Source organism: Megalobrama amblycephala, linkage group LG21, assembly GCF_018812025.1.
Source record: "Megalobrama amblycephala isolate DHTTF-2021 linkage group LG21, ASM1881202v1, whole genome shotgun sequence".
Taxonomy (NCBI): domain Eukaryota; kingdom Metazoa; phylum Chordata; class Actinopteri; order Cypriniformes; family Xenocyprididae; genus Megalobrama; species Megalobrama amblycephala.
This window is the reverse complement of record NC_063064.1, coordinates 9777682-9804076: the sequence shown is the minus strand read 5'-3', so window position 1 is coordinate 9804076 and position 26395 is coordinate 9777682. Positions and strand designations below refer to the sequence as shown.

The window sequence follows — 26395 nt, the reverse complement described above, 5'->3', positions numbered from 1 at the left end:
GCTCTATGAAATCAGTTTCATTTTTTCCCAAATTCCCAAAGAATCAAAAGTCTAATTAAGTGAAATCATGAAACGTATACAATTTAACAAAAAAATGTATTAAAAGAGTAACCAAAAATACATTTTTAGAGCCCTATGAAATCTGTTTAATTTTTTTTCATATCCCTTTTGTGATCTTGGTTTAAATTTTTCTGGATTCATTTTAATGGGTTAATTAAATTTTTATCATCAAAAGCATGTCTAATCAATTGAATTCATAAAACCTTAACAAATTTAATCATTTATTGAAGTGATTACAATAATAGTGCCCTATGCCCTATTTTTTCTGGATTTATGATTTGATACAAAAACTAATCAAATTTAATTAAATATCTAACAATTCCTTTTTATTTTTGGCAAAGAAAGTAGCCTACTGCACAACAGAGGTTTACTGTTAAAATTAAAACATGGAAGAAAAAGTGATTTTCCTTCAATTCAATTTTATTATAATAATTATTATTACTTAAGAAGTACATTAATTCTCTCACAAATCTTCAAGTTAAACTGAAGTTTTATTTTGGCAGGTTGTAGTGAAGAGCTTTTAGTTTATGTTGCTGTGTCCCATTTGCGTATTATCTATCCTAAATAGTATTCAAAGTTAGAATTAACAGGTACTCATGCACTATTCTGTGACATTTTGTAGTATGAATAGTAAAAGTGCCCTTTAAATACCCAAATGATGCACTTAATTAACTGATAAAATAAAGTGTGGAATGTTGGACACTTCCTGCACTGAAATGTCGCAGCTTTAATTACGTAGCAGAGGGGGAGGGGCTGTCAGACTCTGATGCTGAATGACAAAATAACTTTATACAATTCATACACATGAATGCATAGTGTGTAAATGCATAGTGCATATGGTCTACTATTTCCGGTTAGAATCCGAAGCGCAGATCCCTGCACACTCTAACGGCTAATATTGCCCATTGCACAATGGGCGAGGATTCGATTAAAACTACAAACATGAATAAAAATGGTTAAAAAAAACTACAAACATGGTGGATGTGCGAGACCGAAGGTTAAGTAGACAGGGGTTTGACTCGTGATCAATAATCAATATCTAACCTGACAAAAAATATTTATTCAGTGTTATCCACAATTATATTTAGTCTGCAACAACATTTATAAAGTTACGTTTGGTCATTAACACTCAAAACACGCAGACTTCAGATTTGCAATTTAATGTTACAGACACTACTCCATATACGCAGTGTATTAGTGTACAACCCTTCTTTTGATTTATTCATCCAAAATTTCTTAAATTCATCGTACCCCAGATAGTGTTTCTATTACAAAACTTAAAGGGTTAGTTCACCCAAAAATGAAAATTCTGTCATTAATTACTCACCCTCATGTCGTTCCACACCCATAAGACCTTCATTCATCTTCAGAACACAAATTAAGATATTTTTGATAAAATCAGACCAAAGTCACGCCCCCCAGTGGTGAACCATTGAAATTTCGAAAAACACTTATGACATAATGAAGAAAACGCTTTTATTCAGAAACATGCTTGCATGGAATATTTGAAAATGTACCACCTGAAAGTATTTTAGATTTTATGTTAAGTTGAAATGTTTTATATAATGTAAATTTTATGGATGATACTGAACTTTTTTTCCATGTAAATAGCCATGATGCTAACATGGCGTAAAAACTTAAAGGTGCCCAAAAATGCTTTTTCACAAGATGTAATATAAATCTAAGGTGTCTCCTGAATGTGTCCTGAATGTCTGAAGTCCTGTCCTGAATGTCTGAAGTTTCAGCTCAAAATACCCCATAGATTTTTTTTAATTAATTTTTTGAACTGCCTATTTTGGGGCAGCATTAACTATACACTGATTTTGGCAGCGCCGCCCCTTTAAATCGCGTGCTCCCTGCCACACGAGCTCTCGACTACATTACAGTGCATTTACAAAGTTCACACAGCTAATATAACCCTCAAATGGATCTTTACAAGATGTTCGTCATGCATACTGTGTGCATACATCGAATCATGTGAGTAAAGTATTTATTTTGATGTTTACGTTTGATTCTGTATGAGTTTGAGGCTATATGCTCTGTGGCTAACGGCTAATGCTACACTGTTGGAGAGATTTATAAAGAATGAAGTTGTGTTTATGCATTATACAGACTGCACGTTTAAAAATGAAAATAGCGACGGCTCTTGTCTCCGTGAATACAGTAAGAAACGATGGTAACTTTAACCACATTTAACAGTACATTAGCAACATGCTAATGAAACATTTAGAAAGACAATTTACAAATATCACTAAAAATATCATGTTATCATGGATCATGTCAGTTATTATTGCTCCATCTGCCATTTTTCGCTGTTGTTCTTGCTGGCTTACCTTGTCTGTGCACAGATCCAGACGTTAATACTGCCTTTCCTTGTCTAATGCCTTGAACATGGGCTGGCATATATGCAAATATTGGGGTCATACATATTAATGATCCCGACTGTTACGTAACAGTCGGTGTTATGTTGAGATCCGCGTGTTTTCTGGAAGTCTTTTAAACAAATGAGATTTATATAAGAAGGAGGAAACAATGGGGTTTGAAACTCAATGTATGTCTTTTCCATGTACTGAACTCTTGTTATTCAACTATGCCAATATAAATTCAATATTTAATTCTAGGGCACCTTTAATAAACAAACAAACATGACATAATGAAGCCTCATTTACTGAAATCATGTGATTTTGGCGCTCTGAACCACTGATTCGAAACAAAAGATTTGTAAAGCTTCGAAGCTTCATGAAGCAGTGTTTTGAAATCGCCCATCACTAGATATTGTTGAATAAAGTCACTATTTTGTTTTTTTGGCGCACAAAAAGTATTCTCGTTGCTTCATAACATTAAGGTTGAACCACTGTAGTCACATGAACTGTTTTAAATATGTCTTTAGTAACTTTCTGGGCATTGAAAGTGTAAATTATCTTGCTGTCAAAGCAGGCCTCACTGAGCCATCAGATTTGATCAAAAATGTCTTAATTTGTGTTCCAAAAAAAGGGTGAGTAATTAATGACAGAATTTGGATTTTTGGGTGAACTAACCTTAATGGTGTCTGTGGTTTCAGTGATCTGATCTCAATATGTTTGGGACCTCCTTTCCACCAGTATCTTGCGCTGACCACTTGATCACCAAAATTCTGATTGTCAAAAGTTGCATCTTAATACAAGGTAGAAACGATGCTTAAGTTTCACTTGTTCCTCACACAAAGCTATCGTATGGCTTCAGAGGACATAGAGGCTTTTGGGATACTTTCAAAAATGTTTATTGCATCAGTACATAGACATCAAAGCTCAGATTTTGGCATCTGCTCAGACATGTGGCAGTATCGGATGCCTTGGGTGTGAGAACGGATTGGAGACTGAAGTAGAGTGACAGCAATTTTGTCCCTCCCAGCTGTCAGGTTTTGAACGAAAGAAACCCTTCTTTTTATTTTTCCTCATTTTCAGACTCTCCCCACTCCAGGCAAAATTGTTCAACTCCGTTCCCACTCTTCTTCACTCACATACCCTGGTTTAAACCCATTACTCATGCAGTCAGTCATGTCTGTCCACATCCTCTCCATGTCTTGGCAGCTTTATTACCGGTGTGCCCTGATTTCCCACGATTAATGCCTGATACACTGACGCTTTAAACCTGAGGCCGGGATGAACTACACATTTTGCTGTCCTTCACTTTTTTAGTGGTGGTTTTCTGTTGGCAAGCATCTGAAAGTTGCTTAATGTTATTATTGGATGGAAGAGACAAAAGGTCAAGTCAACAAACTCATGGAGCAGAGGGGAAGGGAAACCAAGGGATGTTTCAACATGCAGGATTTTGATTGTGTATCTGGGTGAACTGACACATCCTTCACATTAACCAGTGCAGGTTAGAGTATAAGGACACAGCTGTTAATGTGTAATGATCACATTCACTGTGTAGGGCTGAGCATTGATACGAATTTCATGATTTGATTCCATTTTGATTTACAAGCTTGTGATTCAATTCAGTTCTGATCTCAGTTCAATTTGATTCAATATTGATTCGTTTGGATATAAGGTACAGTACATGTCAACTTTTCTCAAAGAAAAAAATCTCTCACAACTGCAATATTAAAGGTTTAACAACTGATCAACAGCTTATTTGCATACAATAAAGTGAATTGAAAAGTGCACATACTGCAGTTTTATAATAATGTTATAATAATACATTTTTAATGACTTAATAAAAATTTATTATGTTTCTATTCCAATTTGAGTTTTTAAATATAAACATTGGCTGTCATAAAAACTTGTTTTCATGAAAGATTTATTCAAATTTTTACACATTTAATATTGAAGAACAGGTTAAGTAAAAATATAATAAATATATAATATAGTTCATATATATTTTTTAAAATGCTCTACTCTAAAGTTCATTTTTCTAGCTAACTGTCGAGTTTAAGCTCATTGAATGGCCTCCCTGAGGTAAATGTGACGTTACGTGACACATTGTTCACAAGCTGATTTATTGACGTCTTTCCACAGTTGAAACACTGATTGCACAATTACATGAGACATGATTAATTTCAATACATTGTAATGTATCTTTCAACATTCCTTCTGATGTTCATTCATGTTTATTCGGTGCAATAACTAGTAGTAAAGAGGAAGAGTGGGTCAGTTCATGTGTTGTTGCCATGCTGTCATTTTACACTGGACTGCTTCACAAACGAGGGTCAATTCAACACTGGATTTGCACAAAAGATGAACGTGACAGCACATGCTAGTGGATGAGTTGAATCAACTCCACAGCAACTACATAAATGTATCCACTAACCATTCAGAAACGTCCAGTTTCATTCTAAAAGTTGTAACTTCTTCCTGAGTCTCTCCATCAGTGTCGACTCCGGTTTGAACAATGTAAGGCTGAACACCGTTACTGACAATCCCCATTTTGGCTGCGTGAGATTCTCCAGCTTTGTTGTTGTTGAGCTGTTAAAGCTCCGCCCTCTCCTGGAAAAAGGGTCTGGGAGCAGCAGCTCATTTGCATTTAAAGGGACACACACAAAAACGGTGTGTTTTTGCTCACACCCAAATAGGGGCAAATTTGACAAGCTATAATAAATGATCTGTGGGGTATTTTGAGCTGAAACTTCACAGACACATTCTGGGGACACCAGAGACTTATATTACATCTTGTGAAAAGGGGCGTGATAGGTCCCCTTTAATTAATAATTATTTTTTCACTGAAAATTTTTGTCTTTGTTATAGTTTTGTTAAATAGTAATAACATTGATTGAACTGTACTTGTATTGGTTTGTACTGTACTACACATATTAATAAATTATTATTGTTTTTTTTATTTCAACAGCAAGCCTATGTGTCCTCCAGCCACCAGATGGCACTGTCCAGTCCCAACAGTAGCAGCGCAAGTAGTGCGGGAGGCGGGGAACAGCTGAGCAAAACAAACCTTTACATCCGTGGACTCCATCCTGGGACCACTGACCAAGACCTGGTCAAGCTCTGTCAACCGTAAGTCTCGCTGGTCTATGTAACGCTATATTAATTCTTTCTATTTGTTGTGCTTGCGTATTTGTCAAGAAGCAGCTTTGTTGTGCTTAAAACGAAGAATCAATTAATTAATTTAATAATTTCATGTATTAAATGAATCACTTTTTATAGCAAATTAATAGACATATTTAAAGTTGTTTATTTAATTACTGTTTTTAAATATGTTTAATAAAACAATAAAACAATACATTTTAAAAATCTTTAATGTATAAGTAAATAGAATACATCTGAAAAGTAGTGATGAGGAAAACAGGTTTGCCAAATGCTTTTCCTTATCCATTTGTCAATCGAGTGGTAAAATGCCATTGGACAGTACACACGTGGGAGCAACCAATCAACTTTCACCTCAATTTGAAGAGCCAATCCTCTCTCACTAGTAACACGCACTGTCATTGGACAGTTAGTACGGTGACCGGGAGAGGACATGATCGGTTCATTTTGTTTTGTCTCGGCCACAACATATAAACTTGTGGCCACAAGATATTAATTAGTGGGAACGTGATAATAACTCGTGGCCACGAGATCGTTTTTCGAGGTAACGACATCCTTGTGTCGTGGCCTCGAGTTCAGAAATGGATAAGATTATAATAATATTTATTATTATTAATAATAATATAGAAATATTAAAAAATAAACGATAAGTGAATGGACTTAAAAGACTGTTGGATGGGATTAAAATGTACAACATTTAAACATTTATTGATAAACTTCATTCGAAGCTGTCTAAGAAACATTGTGCGCAATACAATATATGCACTATGTTAATATAATAATTTCTTAATTCCGTTCTTTTTCTAAATTAAAAATAAATATTATTATAAGCCTATCCATTTCTATAGTTCCATTGCCATGGTTGAGCAGGTTGTTTACGCATACTCGTGGCCACGAGAAAAATATATCTTTCACCAATGATCTCATCACGACTTCACATCGCGTGGCCACGACAAAAGCACCTCGACAAAACGATTTGGCCACGAGTTATTATCACGTTCCCACTAATTAATATCTTGTACAAATCATGACATACCATTACAATGAAATGTGTTACTAGTGAGAGAGGATTGGCTCTTCAAATTGAGGCGAAATATTGGTTGCTCCCACGTGTGTACTGTTTTAACAGTCTTGAACACGAAGCTCTGTGGGATGCTGATCTCCTGGAGCACCAAAGGGTCCTAAAATCTGGAACGCGCAGATGAGGCCCTGGTGTAGGTGCAGAAGGTCCTTAACAATCTGGAACACGCAGACGAAGGTACCTTGGATTGAAGGTTTGCTCTCCTGAGCTTAACCTTGTTGCAGATGTCGTTACTGTCTCGCTGGACGGAAACTCTGGACGTAGTGTTTGTTGATGTCTCTTTCCTCACAAGCTGGAGGCTTAGAACGTGGTCGTCTCTGTTGCTGCCTCACAAGCTGTAGACTCAGATCATGGGATCTGTTGTTGTCTCTCTGGATGGACCAGAGGCTCAGAACGGTGTTGTGTCTGTTAATGTCTGTCCCGTGCAGGACAGACTCAGAACGGTGTATCTGTTGTGTCTTTCCCCTTTGACGGGCAGACTCAGAACAAGGAGTGTCTGTTGAAAGGGTACCTTTATCCCTTTCCGATGAGGAGGAGATTGCAATTTGGCGCTTCTCCATTCGAGTGCTGTGATTGGCTGCTGGCATCAGAGGGGACACACAAAGTGTAGCCCACCCGTCTTTCCCCTGAATAAGATATTTTTGCATAAAAGTTGGAATGTCTTTACAGTATAGTCAATGCATTTCTCACTTTCCAAACCACCACCAGAATACCTTTGGCAATATTCTAAACAAATAGAGACTTTGGAAAAAGATAACTGTCATTCAATTGTACATTAACAGCTGAATTTGTATCAGATGTCACACTAAAATAGCTGTACTGAGAATACTTATTTCTGTGAATAAGTATGAAATGGATGTGTAGTTTGCATCAGTTGTAAGGTTTTCAAATATAGTTTAGAATGGATTCGGTTGGATCTTTGTGATCTCTCTTTGTTTCACCCATTGCTGCTAAGGTCCCGAGGAATTTTTATGGCGGGTCTGTGGCCAACCTTAAGGCCAGAACACACCAAGCCAACGCCGACAAACTAGTGGCGACGAAAGCAGACTGCGGGGTTTGCTGTGTCCAAAGTTGCCCTGCCACACCAAACCGACGCTAAACAGCCGACGGCCAAGCAGCACATCAGTTCTGTGCCTGCGTGATATGAAATACCTTTCCGAAACAGCAGGCGGCAGTAGCTGAACAGCCAATCAGAATGATCATATGGCCCGACGGCCCGACGAGGTCCAACGCCGATTCAACATTTCGAATCAGCCGAAACAAAGCCGACGAGGACCAACTTCAGCCGACGGTGCGGAACACACAGAGGAAACTTAGTCGGTCGACGAAGAAAAACTGCCCGACGGCCGACCGTCGGCTTGGTGTGTTCCGGCTTTTAGGAAGTAGTCTCTAGATGGGTGAAGGGCAGAAACTGCCTGTGGACCAATGAGAAGTCCTGTCCTTCCCACCGAGGTCTTCTTCTTGCTAAGACTGGGTCCTTACATCTTTATCTATGGCGTTGGAAGTTTGTTTGTGTTAGTCCACCAAGAAAATGTAGAACCTTTGTCCGCTCAGACGACCCAATCAGACAACCTGGAATCTTCCCCATATGTCGTCATAAGGGGAAAGGTTACCTCCCCTTTCTCTGCTTTGCCCGCCCATGAGAAATGAGCTACTACAGTGAGATTCGAGCACAATATTTTGTTTTTTTTTTCCTCGAGAGACACATCATGGCTTGTAAACGAGCGAATCATGGCAGTTGCTCAGTGTTTGGATGTACAAATGAACACCATTAGTATTTTTTTAGTTCCTTCATCCGAGCCTATATGAAGAAACAGTGGGTTAATTTTATTTTCTCTTGTAATGCGGCGATACAACTTCCCATAGTTTTGTATGTCTGCGCCACACATTTCACCGAGGACTGTTTCCTCAACGTGGGCCAATACAGCCCAGTTACTGTCGCTAATGTAAAGGTAGATAGCGTTCAGTATGTGTGTATGAATACACAAACTGTAACGCGAGTGTTGTACATTTCTTTGTTGTTTGGATAACCGTTCTGCTGTTGATGTTATGGCGCACGCGATATCCACATTTCCAGATTGCAGAGCTTGATGTAATTGTAATAAGATTGTAAAAACTTTTAAGATTTATGAAATATAAAATATGTAAACAAATAAATGATGTTGGCATGGTAGCACATTTTCCACAGAGGCACCTATCTGAAAAGGTATTTGTAATAACGGCAGAGGATTAATTTAGTTGCGCTGGTTAGTGTCTATAGCTGATAATTTATATATATATATATATATATATATATATATATATATATATATATATGATAGCAAATCAGAGCAACATGAAGAGCCAACAATGTAGGCTAGCATTAGCTACATGATAATAACTGTAACAGCATACATAAACCAACTAAAGTACCGTATCCAGACACAATGTTTTAAACTAACCATTCAGAGACGTCCTGCTGTAGCCGCTGAGTTGCAACTTCTTCATCCGGATCAGATTCTGGGTCAAACTGAAAGCTTGAACGACTGCGTGTCTACGAGCCATTGCGATACATCCACTGTCAACATTAGCGCATTGTACCATGGCCGCAAGCTGGTTAAGGCCACACCCACCCTCCACCTTGCCCCGTCTCTCTCCTCCTCATTAGCATTTAAAGCCACAGACCCAGAAACAGCACGTCCTGAGGAAAGCTTGTGGGACTGGCTTGTAGAGGCTGAAATTCTGCACCAAGGCTGAATTTCGGGAAAGACTTCAGATACAGTACTAGGGACCACTTAGGCCTATATAAAAGCATCCAAAAAGTAGCATGTCATAGGACAGGGGTGGGGAACGTTGATCCTGGAGGGCCATTGTCCTGCAGAGTTTAGCTCCAACCCTGAAAAAAACACTCACCTGCCTGTAAATTTAGTAATCCTGAAGACCTTGATTAGTTTCAGGTGTGTTTAATTAGGGTTGGAGCTAAACTCTGCAGGACAATGGCCCTCCAGGATCAACGTTCCCCACCCCTGTCATAGGACCTTTAATACTGTGTGTGGTTACCTGATGATCCACGACTGTTTTTATGATTTGTGATGGTTGTTCATGAGTCTCTTTTTTTGTCCTGAGCAGTTAAACTGAGCTCTGCATTCTTCAGAAAAATCCTTCAGCTCCTGCAAATTCTTCAGTTTTCCAACATTTTTTGCATATTTGAACCCTTTCCATCAGTGACTGTATGATTTTGAGATCCATCTTTTCACACTGAGGACAACTGAGGGACTCAAACACAACTATTAAAAAAGGATTCAAACATTCACTGATGCTCCAGAAGGAAACGCGATGCATTAAGAGCCTGGAGGGTGAAAACGTTTTGAATTTGAACATCAAGATACATTTTACTTAATTTGTCTTCCGGGAAACATGTGAGTATCTTGTGTAGCTTCCAAGGGGCACTACTAAATGAAAAAAATAGATATTTAAACAAAATAAGACAAATTTGGACATCTTCATCTTGTTCAAAAGTTTTCATCCCCCGGCTCTTAATGCTTCGTGTTTTCTTCTGGAGCATCAGTGAATGTTTGAACCTTTTGCAATAGTTGAGTTTGAGTCCCTCAGTTGTCCTCAGTGTGCAAAGATGGATCTCAAAATCATACAGTCACTGCTGGAAAGGGTTCAAATATGCAAAATATGCTGGTAAACTGAAAAATCTGCAGGAACTGGAGGATTTTTCTGAAGAACAGAGCTCAGTTTAACTGCTCAGGACAAACAAGAGACTCATGAACAACCAATCACAAATAAAAAAACTGTCGTGGATCATCAGGTAACCACACACAGTATTAAGAATCAAGAGAATGTAAATTTTTGAGTGGGTCATTTTTATAAATTCAGCTATTTTTTGACTATATGTAAACCTCTTTTATGCAAAATATCTTATTCAGCACAGTGCTAAATAAAAAAATAACACGCATTTTGCTTGATCCCTCTTATTTTGTTCAAAATAATTAACATTTTGCAGATTCTGCAAGGGGTATGTAAACTTTTCGAGCATGACTGTATGTTCTTTTATTAATTTGTAGGGGCTTGTTTTGTGTGTTTTAATGAGGGTGCGGCTATTTAGGCAAACAAGAGACTATTAGAGACTCTTACAAGAGACTATTAGAGACTCTTACAAGAGACTATTAGAGATTTTTTTTATTATACAAATGTGTCATTAAAATGTCTACATTACGTCTGAGATGGTTAATGGGTTCACTCCCTAGTTGTGAACCACTCCAAATTTAAAACCAACTCAATCTCAAGAAAATGCAACTATTTTGGAAAATTGATGGTGAATTCCTATGAATTTGTAGAGTGAATTATATGAAAACTTTAAAATTTTTACTGCATATTTGAAAGCAATGTAAATTATTTTTAATATGCACAAACTTGATGAGATTTAAAATGTATAAACCTGATAAACTGTATTGCAGTATTGTTTTTGAACTTACTGATAGTGTAACGTGTTCCATGTCATTTTTTAAGAAGTTAAATAGAGCATGAATTTACATAGGGAAAAAAACATTCAGAGGGGATTTTGTGGTCGCATTCAGAAGAGGTTCAGACACCACTGCTTTGAAGCTCCTTTAAGCACACTTTTCTCTTTTAGGACTTCTTATATTGTGATACACATGCATGTGATACTTTTTTTAAAAAAAATCTTGATGAGAACCCTTTAAGTTGGACTTTTCATCTACAAACTCCTGCTTGTTAATGTGTTTATAGTCTAGAGATCTCAAGATCAGATCTAACTTTGAGTATGTTTTGTTGCGCAAACTATGGTAGGCTTTGAGGTTAGAACTCAAGCCATTTGTGGTTCAAAAGAGGAAACATGAGGGTAAATTCAGGAGACATAAATCAAATAGGAGTGGCAGAAACGGAAATGCTTTGTTTTCTTGTGATGAAGCCAAGAGCTTTATTTTAAAATGTTACATCAAACAACTTTACAAATCCTTTCAGCTAATTCCAGTATAGGCCGTATGTCCACCAAAGCATTTTTTTTTCTGAGGCTAGCATATTTTGTTTTCAATGTTTTTAAAATGCCAGGCAGCATTCTCGTTTTTTACCGGTCACTGAGAGTTGAAGAATGTTCGACTTTGGGTAAAAAGCAGCGCTCATCAATGTCACTTTGTACCCAGCCGTCCAATCACAGTGGAGGAGGGGCGCCTTCAGCTAAGTGTTTTCAGAAGAGCGCCTAGCATTTTGAGCTTGCTACGATTCAAAGCGAGCCCCTCCCCTCGCTTTGGTGGACACACGGCCTTAGTTCAGTTAATTCTGGTTCTGGTTCTCGAATATGATTGGCTTAGAGCCTTTTCAAACTATACAATATTCTACTAATTTCACACAGAAACCGTTTCACAATTTGTATCACGCTGCTTATTTCTGCCGGATCTATACTCGCAGAATTTCTCTCAGCGAGCGTCAATGACGGAGGAGCAAACCCACTACAGTTTTACAGATGCTACTGTTATTGTGTCATGGAATGTAGTTTTAAGAAATTTTGATTTGGTATGACCTCAAATATGCGATTTATATATAAGCATAGTGCCTATTTGAAAATTTGTTTAGACTCTTTCGGAGATGTGAGCTCCAGGCGGTCAGCGGCTGTTCAGCGCTCATATAGCCACCGAGAACAGCTTAAAGGGTTAGTTCACCCAAAAATGAAAATTCTGTCATTAATTACTCACCCTCATGTCGTTCCACACCCGTAAGACCTTCATTCATCTTCAGAACACAAATTAAGCGATTTTAAAACACTGCTTCATGAAGCTTTGAAGCTTTACAAATCTTTTGTTTTGAATCAGTGGTTCGGAGCGTGTATCAAACTGCCAAAATCATGTGAACTATTGAAGTTTCAAAACACTTACGATGTAACGAAGCCTCGTTTACTGAAATCATGTGATTTTGGCGCTCTCAACCACTGATTGGAAACAAAAGATTCGTAAAGCTTCGAAGCTTCATGAAGCAGTGTTTTCACTAGATATTCTAGAAATCGTCCATCACTAGATATTGTGGAATAAAGTCGCTCTTTTGTTATTTTTGGTGCACAAAATGTATTCTCGTCGTTTTATAATATTAAAGGTGCCCTAGATTCAAAAATTGAATTTACCTTAGCATAGTTAAATAACAAGAGTTCAGTACATGGAAAAGACATACATTGAGTCTCAAACTCCATTGTTTCCTCCTTCTTATATAAATCTCATTTGTTTAAACGACCTCCGAAGAACAGGCGAATCTCAACATAACACCGACTGTTACGTAACAGTCGGGGTGAACGCCCCAATATTTGCATAATGCCAGCCCATGTTCCCAACATTATAAAAGGCATTAGACAAGGGCAGCCAGTTAACATCTGGATCTGTGCACAGGTGAATCAACAGACTAGGTAAGCAAGCAAGAACAATAGCAAAAAATGGCAGATGGAGCAATAATAACTGACATGATCCATGATAACATGATATTTTTAGTGATATTTGTAAATTGTCTTTCTAAACATTTCGTTAGCATGTTGCTAATGTACTGTTAAATGTGGTTAAAGTTACCATCATTTCTTACTGTATTCACGGAGACAAGAGCCGTCGCTATTTTCATTTTTAAACACTTGCAGTCTGTATAATTCATAAACACAACTTCATTCTTTATAAATCTCTCCAACAGTGTAGCATTAGCCGTTAGCCACGGAGGACAGCCTCAAATTCGCTCAGAATAAAACGTTAACATCCAAATAAATACTTTACTCACATAATTCGAAGCATGCATACAGCATGCATGACGAACATCTTGTAAAGATCCATTTGAGGGTTATATTAGCTGTGTGAACTTTGTAAATGCGTTGTAATATAGTCGACAGCTCGTGTGGCAGGGAGCACGCGAATTAAAGGGGCGGCGCTGCCTAAATCAGTGCATTGTTAATGATGCCCCAAAATAGGCAGTTAAAAAAATTAATTTAAAAAAATCTATGGGGTATTTTGAGCTGAAACTTCACAGACACATTCAGGAGACACCTTAGACTTATATTACATCTTGTGAAAAAGCATTCTTGGGCACCTTTAAAGCTGAACCACTGTAGTCACATGTACCTGTTTTAAATATGTTTTTAGCAGCTTTCTAGCCATTGAAAAAGGGAGTGTTCTTGCTGACGATGCAGGTGTCACCTGTGCCATCAGATTTTATCAAAAAATATCTTAATTTGTGTTCTGAAGATGAACGAAGGGTCTTACGGGTGTGGAACGACATGAGGGTGAGTAATTAATGACATAAGTTTCATTTTTGGGTGAACTAAACCCTTTAATCTCGGCCAGTCCTTCAGCAATTTGCCCCTGGTTCTAATAGTGTTTAAGCATGAGATATAATTTGTTTATTAAATGGGCAATCTTTGGTCTTATTAATCTATTACTTGTTTCAAAGCAAATTGATTTTACTAAGGGCAAAGTTAAGTTTCATGACTTTATATTTCTATTTAACTTACAATCTACAAACTAGAGTGCTGCTTTTGTACTTTTGACTGAATTGTTTGCTTGTGTTTATTTCCTATTGTACAAACTTCTTATACTTCTATAATGGCTATTATTATTCATAATGGCTATTATTATTATTCTATTATTATTCTATAATGGCTATTATTATTCATTGCTGATTGCAAAGGCTGATTCCAAATCATCAGTTCTCATTCTGCTCGATCTATCTGCTGCCTTTGACACAGTGAATCATCAGATCCTTCTGTCCACCCTCTCCTCACTGGGCATCACAGGTACTCCACTTCTCTGGTTTGAATCCTATCTCTCAGGAAGGTCTTTCAGGGTTGCCTGGAGAGGGGAGGTATCCAAAGCTCATCAACTGACCACAGGGTGTTCCTCAGGGTTCAGTGCTTGGACCCCTCCTCTTCTCCATTTACACTTACATCTCTTGGATCCCATCATTCAGGCACACGGTTTCTCCTACCATTGCTATGCTGATGACACACAACTCTTCCTTTCATTCCAACCAGATGACCCCACAGTAGCTGCACGAATTCTCAACGCTGTCTGGCGGACATCTCGGAATGGATGAAAGAACGTCATCTACAGCTCAACCTGGCTAAGACTGAGCTTCTCGTCTTACCTGCCAATACGACTCTAAATCACGATTTCAGCATCCAGCTAGGCACATCCTCAATTACCCCATCAAATTCGGCCAGAAATCTTGGAGTAATCCTTGATGACCAAAGACCACATTGCAAAGACAGCTCGGTCATGCAGATTTGCACTACATAACATCAGGAAAATCAGGCCACTTTCTAACAGAACATGCAACACAACTTCTGGTCCAGGCCTCTGGTCATTTCTAGGCTTGATTACTGCAATGCACTTCTGGCTGGACTGCCATCATGCACAATCAAGCCTCTACAAATGATTCAGAACGCTGCAGCACGTCTCGTCTTCAACGAGCCCAAAAGAGCCCACGTCACGCCTCTCTTCATCTCTCTGCACTGGCTACCACTTGCTGCTCGCATCAAATTCAAGGCATTGACGCTTGCTTATAGATCTACCACAGGCTCAGCACCCTCCTACTTCCACTCACTCTTATGAGTCTACACTCCTACCAGAAGCCTACGCTCATTAAAGGAGCGAAGGCTTGTGGTACCATCACAGAGAGGCACGAAATCACTTTCCAGAACATTCTCATTCACTGTCCCTTGCTGGTGGAATGATCTTCCTGCCTTTCATCCGGAATGCTGAATCCCTGGCAATATTCAAAAGATAGCTGAAAACTCATCTCTTTCGTGAGCACTTAACCTCATCTTAAAAAAAACCCCAAAAAAACAACTTCTTATTCTTATCCTTTCACTTCCTCTAATCCCTCTCTATTGTAGCTTTTGATACTCTGAGCACTGCCTATAACTTGTACTGTGAGCACTTCTTGTCTATTTGCCTCGTCATGACGACTCGCTTGTTGTATTCCTCACTTGTAAGTCGCTTTGGATAAAAGCGTCCTGCCAAATGAATAAATGTAAAAAATGTGTAAATATTATTGTTCAATAAATAATATTTTATTTTATATAAATAATAATATACCATATTTGGTATTGAGAAAGAGTCTGTTAGTGATTTCAACTTCAATAAAAATTTACATTATTGCGCCATTAGATGGCAGCATCTTTAGTGAGTGAGTCAGTCGCAAAGACTATTATATTGAAAGGGACTGAAACAAGGTTGTAAAGAAGGACATTATTTTTTACTTGAAACAGCACTTTATAAGACGCTATAAATGCATTGACTAGTGTTGTCATGGGAAAGCCCCTTAACTGTTACTAAATGACAAAGATAACGCTTTCGTCAGGGGACATTCAAACTGATTTCGTGATTATGAATAATGCACTCGCTAAGTCGATCTCTCTCTCATAACACTCTACTCTACATAATAAAATAAGTTTCAGTAAAGCAACTCAGCATTTCTTCATTACTAGTTCTAAAGTGATGTTTTAGAATTAGTAACAGAGGCTTGGGCTCGACTATTAAACTATCAACTTGAGATTTGAATCCATGACGGAAGGAAGGGGCTTTTAAAGACACTCCGTTGTTGCTTCTTATTTATTTACACACTTGTGCAAATAATATAAAGATATATAAATTATATGTATAATTATATATAAATTTTAGTTGATTTTTTTTTCATTGTAGATTGGTAAGGTTTTATGTAGTATAAGCTAACACTGTACATCTACTCATGAGAAGCTTTGCATGTTAATAGTCTTGCTAAACTTGATAATTTGTGCTTTGAATACAAGCCGTACTATCAGTCTTAAGTAAATTGTGCGGCAGTATACCATAATTTTACAGATTTCTAGAGGCTGAGAACTGGTTTTGCTTGTGCAAGTCAAGACCAATCTTGTTTAGACCCTATCATTAATGTTTAAACAGACACATTCTTCAGTTCAGTTCAGATGTGGGACAGCGTTTGCACCGAGGCGAGAGAGAGGTGCTGACGCTTCGCTTCTGTTGGAGATGAACTGGAAAAAGCAGTGCGACGCTGCTTTTAAACATTTCTGAGAAAAAAAGTACATCATACACTAATGCTGATTTTCCATAAACATCAGCACAGCCATATTTCTGCTATGGAAAGATTCAGGTGACAGTCCTCAGTTTATGTGAAGGACACATTTGACTGAATTTGTTTCTCTTAACTGAATCTTAAAAGCAGTTTTTGTTTAAATGATTGAAATTGTTTTATATATAAATAACTGGAAGAAGAGCCAACAAGTGTCTAGTATACATGTGAACTCCTTCAATACTACAAAAAAAACAAAAAAAAACATCCCACCTTATGAAGTGGATTGAGAGAATGAACAGATTTTGCAAAGCTTTTGACTAGTGTGTCGATCAGAGTAAATGCGAGTTCATTGACATGATTTGTTAGACATGAAGCAAGTCAGTTTTGCTTTCTATTTCACTGCTGTAGTCTCATCTGGCTTCATATGCATTTTTGTAAAATTATAAGACTCTGTTCCTGATCCACCCAGTTTCCCCCCGCTGGGAGACTGTAGGTTAAGAGGGACGTTTACGGTAATTTCATGATGATGTAATCTGTGTAAAAGCTCTCCGTTTATGGCCTCACATGCTGTCTAGCCAACTGCTATATGAGTGATCTTTTCCTGCTGTATGAAGGATGTAACTTTACCAGACTAAAACAAACTGCGTTCATGATTTGCTATGGTGTGTAGCTGGATAAATGTGTGCGTCATGTACTTCTGTCACAGCTTAATATGCAGACACAACTAAATAAGCCATTCATAAGTTAAACACTGTGGCTCTGTGGTTCCTTCAACAGCAGTCCAACATATCAACCGGCTGAACTGCATGTTCGCCAAACCTTTTTTAAAGCTCCAGCAGATAAATGCTTTAATTTGTTGTTTCTCATTTAATATATCATCAGAAATGAGCAGAATGTTTCTTTTAATTTTTGACTGCATCTGCAAGTATCAGAGTAATAAAAAGCTATACTGCCTTAATAAAATCTCTGAATATCACTTAAAGGTGCCCTAGAACCAGTTTTTACAAGATGTAATATAAGTCTAAGGTGTCCCCTGAATGTGTCTGTGAAGTTTCAGTTCAAAATACCCCATAGATTTTTTGTAATTAATTTTTTTAACTGCCTATTTTGGGGCATAAACTATGCACCGATTCAGCGCGCGGCCCCTTTAAATCGCGCGCTCCCTGCCCCGCGAGCTCACGACTATAATACAGTGCATTTACAAAGTTCACACAGCTAATATAACCCTCAAATTGATCTTTACAAAGTGTTCGTCATGCATACTGCATGCATGCGTCGGATCATGTGAGTATAGTATTTATTTGGATGTTTACATTAGATTCTGAATGAGTTACTGTTACTGTTAATGATAGTGCTCCGTGGCTAATGGGCTAAAGCTAACATTGCAGCTAACATTAGATTTATAAAGAATGAAGTTGTGTTTGTGCATTATACAGACTGCAAGTGTTTAATAATGAAAAATAGTGACGGCTCTCTTGTCTCCGTGAATACAGTAAGAAACAATGGTAACTTTAACCACATTTAACAGTACTTTAGCAACATGCTAACGAAACATTTAGAAAGACAATTCACAAATATCACTAAAAATATCATTTAATCATGGATCATGTCAGTTATTATTGCTCCATCTGCCATTTTTCGCTATTGTCCTTGCTTGCTTACCTAGTCTGATGATTCAGCTGTGCACAGATCTAGACGTTAATACTGCCTGCCCTTGTCTAATGCCTTGAACATGGGCTGGTAGATGCAAATATTGGGGGCGTACATAATAATTACGTTGAGATTCGCCTGTTTTTCGGAGGTCTTTTAAACAAATGAGATTTACATAAGAAGGAGGAAAGCAATGGTGTTTGAAACTCAAGTATATGTCTTTTCCATGTACTGAACTCTTGTTATTCAACTATGCCAAGGTAAATTCAATTTTTGATTCTAGGGCACCTTTAAGAGACGAGTTGGACATACCAAAATAAATGCCTAAAAACAATTTTGTCTAAAATTTACATCTATCATATAAGTTTATTTTATGAAAATAAATGATCAACAATTTATACTTTATATATTTTTTGCTAACATTTAAAATATTCGAGAATTAATATTTGAAAATAATTGAGAATCAAAATATTTGAGATTGGATAAATTATGCTGATCAGTTTCAAGAAATACAATTATTACTCATTCCATATCAGTATTCTTCATATTTAACAGCAGCTTCAGAAATGGAATTTAACAATCACATGCAAAGAGAAGGAATCTGATTTGTCAGCGCATTGAACTATATAAATGATAAAATAAAGTGTTATTCTGTGTGTTTTGCAGAGGTGTTAATATGAAGAGAGATCTGTTAGTGTTTAATGTTCTGTTATGTTGGGATTTATAGGGATTTCTTTAATGTTGGGGTTAACATTGTGGTGAAGAGTGTCTGGTTCAGTCAAGGAAGGGCCAAGAGATGCTGCTTTATTTTAAAAGCATTAACAGTGATAGTCTCTTTGCTAGTTGTTTGCTATTACTAGCTAATAGTCAGCTGCAAAATATGTGTTCTGTTTTAGTGGATTCAAATGATGTATGTTCATATTGCTTAATATTGGTTTTTAAATCGGTTTCCTCAACTGACCTGAGTTAAACACTCTTAGGTTGTTTATTGCCATAGATGGTTCCATCAACCTTTTAACATCCACGGAAACTTTCCATTAATAAAATGTTCTTTATAGTGGAAAAGATGATTTTAAAATGTTCTTCACACTGATAAAAAAAAAAAACTCAGTTCTTTAGGAACTGATCACTGGAAGGTTCTTTGAGGAACCAAAAATGGTTCTTCTACGGCATTGCTGCGAAAACTTAATTTTTAAGAGTGTAACCTGTTGGGTTTTATAGTGTAGCTACTCTTTTATTTGTCATGGTTCTAAATGTAGTTATTTAGATCTAGTTAAATTTTTTTTTATTAATTCATAAGATAATCATTTCAGTGATTTCACAACTTTAACAGTTACTCAAAATCTTTAAATGTAAAAATGTTTCAGCAAAAACACTGAGTACATTTAAGTTTTTATAGTTTTTAAGTTGACTGAGAAGCAGGTTTGTAATTAAAACTATGGGTCCTATCATGCACCCAGTGCAATGCAGCACCAGGCGTGACTAATGATTTTTGCTAGTTTCAGCCCGACACAGTTTTCATTTTCACGTCCTGCACCACGTTGTTTAAATAGCAAATGCATACGCGCTCATTTGTGTGCCCATGAGCGTGCTGGTCTGAAAACAAGGTGTGTTCAGGTGCATTGTTGGCGTGTTGCTATTTTGAGGAACTGGAAACGATTGCTCTATTGACTTTAGAGCAGGTTTCAGTTGGTCAATGGCACAGTCTTTTTCAATTGCCTTAAAATAAGTAACACACCAACAATGCGCCTGAACACACCACAATGCGCAGTATTTATTTATTTGTTGTTATTTAAAGAGCGCGTTAGTAATATGCGCCTACAGGCGGGTGCACAATGTGCGTACATTCTGCTTGTTACACACACAGGGCAGCACACAAACATGCCAAATATTAAAAATAAAAGGATGTAAAAGATTATTATTGTATACATAAAGATAAAATGCTTTGGTGGAATCCGGCTTGTCCCGTAGATGGTCTGCTTGCGCTTTAACCTCGTGCACGAGCAGATCCGTCTCCTCGCTAAAGAAGCATTCAGTTTTTCCACTTGCAAATTCCGCCATGTAAATAGTGAATCCACCATGGCGTGAGCGCAACTGGCTTTTAAAGGGAATGGGAGATGAGACTCTGATTGGTTTATTACTCATTAAGAGAATAGGGACAACCCTTTTGGATCATGCGCCGGGCGCGCATGCAAAAGTGGATTCGAACACACCCTAAGTGCACCTGTGCCGTGCGCTTTAGACCATGTGCTTAGATCATTAAGATAGGGCCCTAAGTGTTAATGTTCAGCTGCAGATTATTTATTTGATTATTTATCTGCAGATTTTTTTTTTTTTTTAAAGTTGCCAACCACCGCCAACGTTTTTGATCATTTTCACAATTTTATGACCCCCAGAATATTTTTTTCTAGGAATTTTGTATGAATATCTGAACATGCAGTATATCAAAAGAACAGAGCTACAATTCTAGCTTCATGAATTCTTTTTTATTAACACTTGAATGTGGTACGTTTCAACAAAGCTGAGAAAATAATTTTTTTCACAGACTACAATGTGCATAAGCAATGCTTTTATCGCTTGTTTCTGCTCCTTTTTGTCTGTGTTTTGATCAAGGAGATTCTGAACTCTTTCAGAAGAAGCGTAATAGTGCCCTCTACCGTATAACAGTGTAAACATGGGGCCCTATATTAACGATCTCAGCACATGGTCTAAAGCGCATGGCGCAAGTGCACTTAGGGCGTGTTCAAATCCACTTTTGCTAGTTTAACGACGGGAAAAATGGTAGGCGCTAAAAGGGTTGTCAGTATTCTCTTAATGAGTAATGGGTGTGTTTTGGGAGTAACATGCAATAAATCCAAGTCAGAGTCTCATCTTCCATTCCCTTTAAAAGCCAGTTGTGCTCGCGCCATGGCGGATTTGCTATTTACAAGGTGGAATTTGCAAGTGGAAAAACTGAATGCTTCTCTAGGACCTTGAAAGTGGTAGTTGCGTTGGATCTCTATGGAGGGACAGAAACCTTTCACACTTCATCAAAAAGATCTTAATTTGTGTTCCTGAAGATGAACAAAGTTCTTACGTGGAACGACACAAGGTTGAGTAATAAATGACAGAAATTTCATTTTTGGGTGAATCTAACCCTTTAAAAATAAAGGTTCCAAAAGGTTTTTTTTTTTTTTACAGTGATGTCATTAGTAGAAACATTTTTGGTTCTCAAAAGAACCTTGCAGTGATCAGTTCTTAAAAGAACATATTTTTCCTCAGTGTGAAAAACATTTTAAAAATCCTTTTTCCACTATAAAGAACCTTTTAATGCTGGAAAGGTTCCATGGATGTTAAAGGTTCCTCATGGATTTTTAAGTGTAGCCGTAACCAGTGCACAGACTGAAGTAAAGCGATCGCAGGGTGAGAGAGGTGAGGAAGTGTCAGCGGTGGGGAAACAAATACCAGAGCATGTGAAGGAAAGGACAGCATCAGTGCTAACTGGGTCATGGTTGAACAGTAGCACACACACACACACACACACACACGTTTGTTTTAGTGAATTGTGGGAACATTCCATAGGCGTAATGGTTTTTATACTGTACAAACTGTATTTTCTATCGCCCTACACCAACCCTAAAAGTCGGATAGGTGTTTGACTGATGATCTTTGAACTGTTCAACAGGATGTTTCTCTCACAGTCTAAAACATAAGAAGTCACTTCCTCTTTTTTGGAAGGTGGATATGTGATGATGTATAACATACATTATATTGAGTTCAGTTTCTTCATTGTTTGAAGGAGAGCATTTAGCAAGGTGTTTAATATCTGATTAATCAAAGAAATAATCAACAAATGAATAATCGAAATGCTGTTGTAGCATATCATTGAGAACGGGCTACTTTGACTAGTTTCAAATCCAAAGCTGAACTGTATTAGCTCTTCATCGGTGTTAGTAACTCATGATAGACCAGGTCACAGTTGTAGCAGCCAAACGGTGTGTTAATAACGCTTGTACTGTTCCAACAGTTGTACTCAATGTAGAAAGTTATGCTTCATTTAGTCATTCCAGAGCGGCTTTGCCAACAACACTCCATCGTGCCAACTGGCCGAACGACAGACTTCCCACATGTCAGCGTGATCGGAAAAGAGTCAGAGACAGACAGGAATGTCTGTGCGTACTGCCAGAGGCGCTGGAGAGTTATCTCTGATGTCTGAACGAGGATTACAATGAATTTATGACAAACCCTTTGAAAATGATTACTAATAAGTGAAAGACACTATGCATTTTTTTCTTCTTTATTTATGTAAAAAAATGTATTTTATTTATTTATTTATTTTTTGATTGATTTACTATTCCCTACCTATTTGGACACATTTGCTGTTTTTCCTGCACTATATGCTCCAACTAATTAGATTAAATTACATTTTAAATTAAATTTTTTATTAATTTTTAAATTAAATAAAAAATAAACTAATGTTTAAATTAAATTAATTTTTAAATAAAAATGTGTTTATTTATTTTCACTAATAGTACAGTACTTTGGGAAAAAGATTCCCCAAAATGCTGTTTTTCCTTCACTGGTTAACTGCAGCTAATTAAATTAAATTAAATTAAATTAAAGTTTAAATTGAATTTAAATCAAAATGTATTTATTTATTTACTTATTTTCACTACCAATTTGGACAGTACTTTAAATTAATGGGGTATTTTGATGGGGTATTCAGTTCAATTCAATTCAATTACATTTTAAATTAAATTAAATTAAAAATGTATTTATTTATTTACTTATTTTCACTACTAGTTTGGACAGTATTTTGGGAAAAAGATTTCCCACATATGCAGTTTTTCCTTCTGGTTAACTGCAATAAAATAAAATAAATAAAATAAAATATATATTTTTAAATTAAATTAAAATAATTTTTAAATTACATTTTAAATTAAATTAAATTAAATTAAATTAAATTAAATAAAATTTTCACTACTAGTTTGGACGGTACTTTGGGAAAAAAAAAAGATTTCCCATATATGCTGTTTTTTTAACTCATTAAATTAAATTAAATTAAATTATTTAAAAACTATAGTTTAAGTATAGTTAAATATATTGGCACAGTTTAAATTTATTTATCCAAATCAAGTATATACTTTTTGATCAAAATTCCTTTAGGATAGGATATTCAGAAACTTCAGTTCAGTTGTGGTAGTATAAATTACATAAATATTTAAATTGGTGTGTAATACATGAGCATATTTAAATAAGCACAATTAAGCATATTTCTGGTAAAGTATTACACACAAACATTAGTGTAACTGCGCAGTGAATCCAGTGTAGAGAGAGAGAGAGAGAGAGAGAGAGAGAGAGAGAGAGAGAGAGGAACTGGAGCAGGAGTCAGGACTGGAGTCGGGTTACATCAGTCGTCTGCTCTCACTGAAGCTCACGACTCATGAGAGAGAAACATGCGTGCACTTAATCTGATACATTATTTATGTCCTGATAATAGATCATGTTTTGTGTGTGTAATATACACGCATAAATTACATAAAAATACTGTCACTATACTGTATTTAGTTTTTGTTTATTACATTTACAGATGTTTATTAATAAATTAGAAAATTACAATAAATATTGTTTTTTAAACTTCAATTAATATTTAGACAATTGTTTTGCAAATTATGCATTTTAAAACTTTTTATTACATTAACTAAAAACTGGAGATTGATCTTTTACATTAGCTGACATGTCCTATAACCTGACGTTCTGTACTCCATCAAAACATATTTTAAACAACATTTTGCTAATTATTTTATAAATGTTATATCTCACTCTAGTGTTTATGAGTTCAGTGGTAACCTTACAAATGGCAACATATATATTATTTAATATCACTGACTAAATACATTAAATTATTTAATTATGTTAGGGCAGCTTAGGGTTCGGGTTAGTAGAATAAGTTATTATAGTCAGTAGAATGTCATTGAGGAGCATCAAAATAAAGTGTTAGCAGATATTAAGCAGACAGTCTACTAATACTCTAATGACTGCTAGTTGACATGGAGTTGCAGAGTAACTTATAGTTAGTAGAATGTCTAAAGTGGACCATTGAAATAAAAAATAATTGGAGGTGACCATTTTTTTTTATTGCATATTATAAATAGTACAAAGAATATTTGACTTCTGTAATTAATTTTTGCAGCTTTTTAAATGAACTAGTGACAATTTTAAATTTTCTATTACAAAAGAATAAATATTTAAATGAATGGTTAATAACCATATCAGCATTGTACCTAAAATAGACACTTTCCCTCATTTAAACGTAAGCTTAAAATCTTGATGTGATTAAAAAATCTGATGCATCATCCACCGAGTATTGGATAATTGATTTTTAAACATAATGTTTGAACATAATTAACTTGAGTTTGAAGCCATTCTGGCATTATAGGAGTAAATCATTCTTACTTACATAAAGCTTCTGTCAAATTATTTCTCAAAGACATCAAACTACACATCACACTTAAACAGGATAATGTTCTGTTTGTAGTAGTTTCTCTATTTTCTCTATTTATGAGGGGCAGACAGGAGGAAAGACAGACAGGTGTGGTGGAGGAAAGGCCAGAACAAATAGTTTTTGCCCCCAGGGCGACGTCTCAATCTGTACACAAACAGCAGCATTGAGGCTGATTACAGCGCAGATCATTCACACAGGACAGGAGGGTGTGGACTCGGACGACTTTATATGTGTAAATGCTGTACAAATGAGTCATGTTAGATTCACTGTTGTTTAGCTGTATTTATGTAAGCTATGCAGATGTTCTGACTATCTTTATGTAAAAAAAAAAAAAGTAGATAGTGTTCATTTGCAAATGTGTTGGTTATAAAAACGGAAAAAAATAATTAATTCTAGCATTAATACAAACCCGATTCCAAAAAAGTCGGGACACTGTACAAATTGTGAATAAAAACCAAGCGGCAACCTCCCCCTTTCTCTCGTGAAGCCAATACGGAAGTAACTTAAACTGCGATTCATCGACTGGCCGCTAGGGACAGGCTCCAAAAGAGAGCAGAATCTCATAGAGTCCCATGTTAAATTGGCCAAGTTTATAGCAGAAAAAAACATGTTTACAAGTTGGTTCAAATTGTGGTTTTGGTCTATACTGCTATTTTTGCCCTTCATGACAACTCTGAGGGGGGTGAATTTTTTTATAACTTATCCGTTTAAATTATATTAAGCCTTAAAGTTCTGCATAATTAAGGGCGTGGTCACTTGAGTGACAGGTAGATTGCGCTGCTGTCTGAGCCGTCATGTTACCTCAGCTGCCGCTGAATTTGGCATCTCAGCCGTATTTGTGCTCGATTATTTTATACAATTATAAAATATGGCTTGCTGCATAATATTCGAGACTGATGTGCATGCATGCGGAAGAGACACAGAACACACGTTGTTGGATCGTGGCATTGGCTGAAAGTTTTGATTGTGAGATTTACTACAATGACAATGGCGGGAGGATATACAACTCTGACAGCACTGCTTGGATATTATAACTAAAACTGCTGCACTATTTTGAAAAAAATATACTTTGGACACAGGCACATTTGTTTGTTAGATACGATCGTATACAGTTTTACAACATAAACGCTGCTCAGATTGTATCCTTTCTTGAAGAATGATGACAGAGAGCAGATCATTCAGAAGAAATGTGAAATGTTTTTTGTTTTGCAATGGACACTCATATTTTACCCAAGTGCCACAGATTGGATTCATCTCGCGATCTCTATTTCATTATAAAGGTATGAAGTCCCATTTTGATTTTCCATGTTGTTATTTGCACACCCAACACTACTGGTGTTGGAGGATCTATATCTTAAAAACACCGTAGATTGACAGTAAACCTTTAGAACGTTCTGATGATAAAACTTATCTTCATTAATATTTTAGATCGTATCTAAGATAGATAGCTCCTTTGCTTGCTAACATGGTCACGTCGAGCTAGGCGGGCGTGGTTTCAGCAACCAATCATATCAGCTCAAACCACCTCCCCGCCTCTTTGCCCATTTTCAGTTATCCGGGAGT

At 36.7% G+C, this 26395-nt stretch overlaps 1 protein-coding gene across 1 annotated transcript in view; it reads left to right on the top strand.

The window, feature by feature from the left end:
- Positions 1 to 26395, top strand: part of rbms2a (RNA binding motif, single stranded interacting protein 2a) — a 66373-nt gene that overhangs the window by 19458 nt on the left and 20520 nt on the right. Inside the window, 1 exon segment of the mRNA XM_048172062.1 lies at positions 5386 to 5546. Within this exon segment, the coding sequence (XP_048028019.1) occupies positions 5386 to 5546 (161 nt within the window).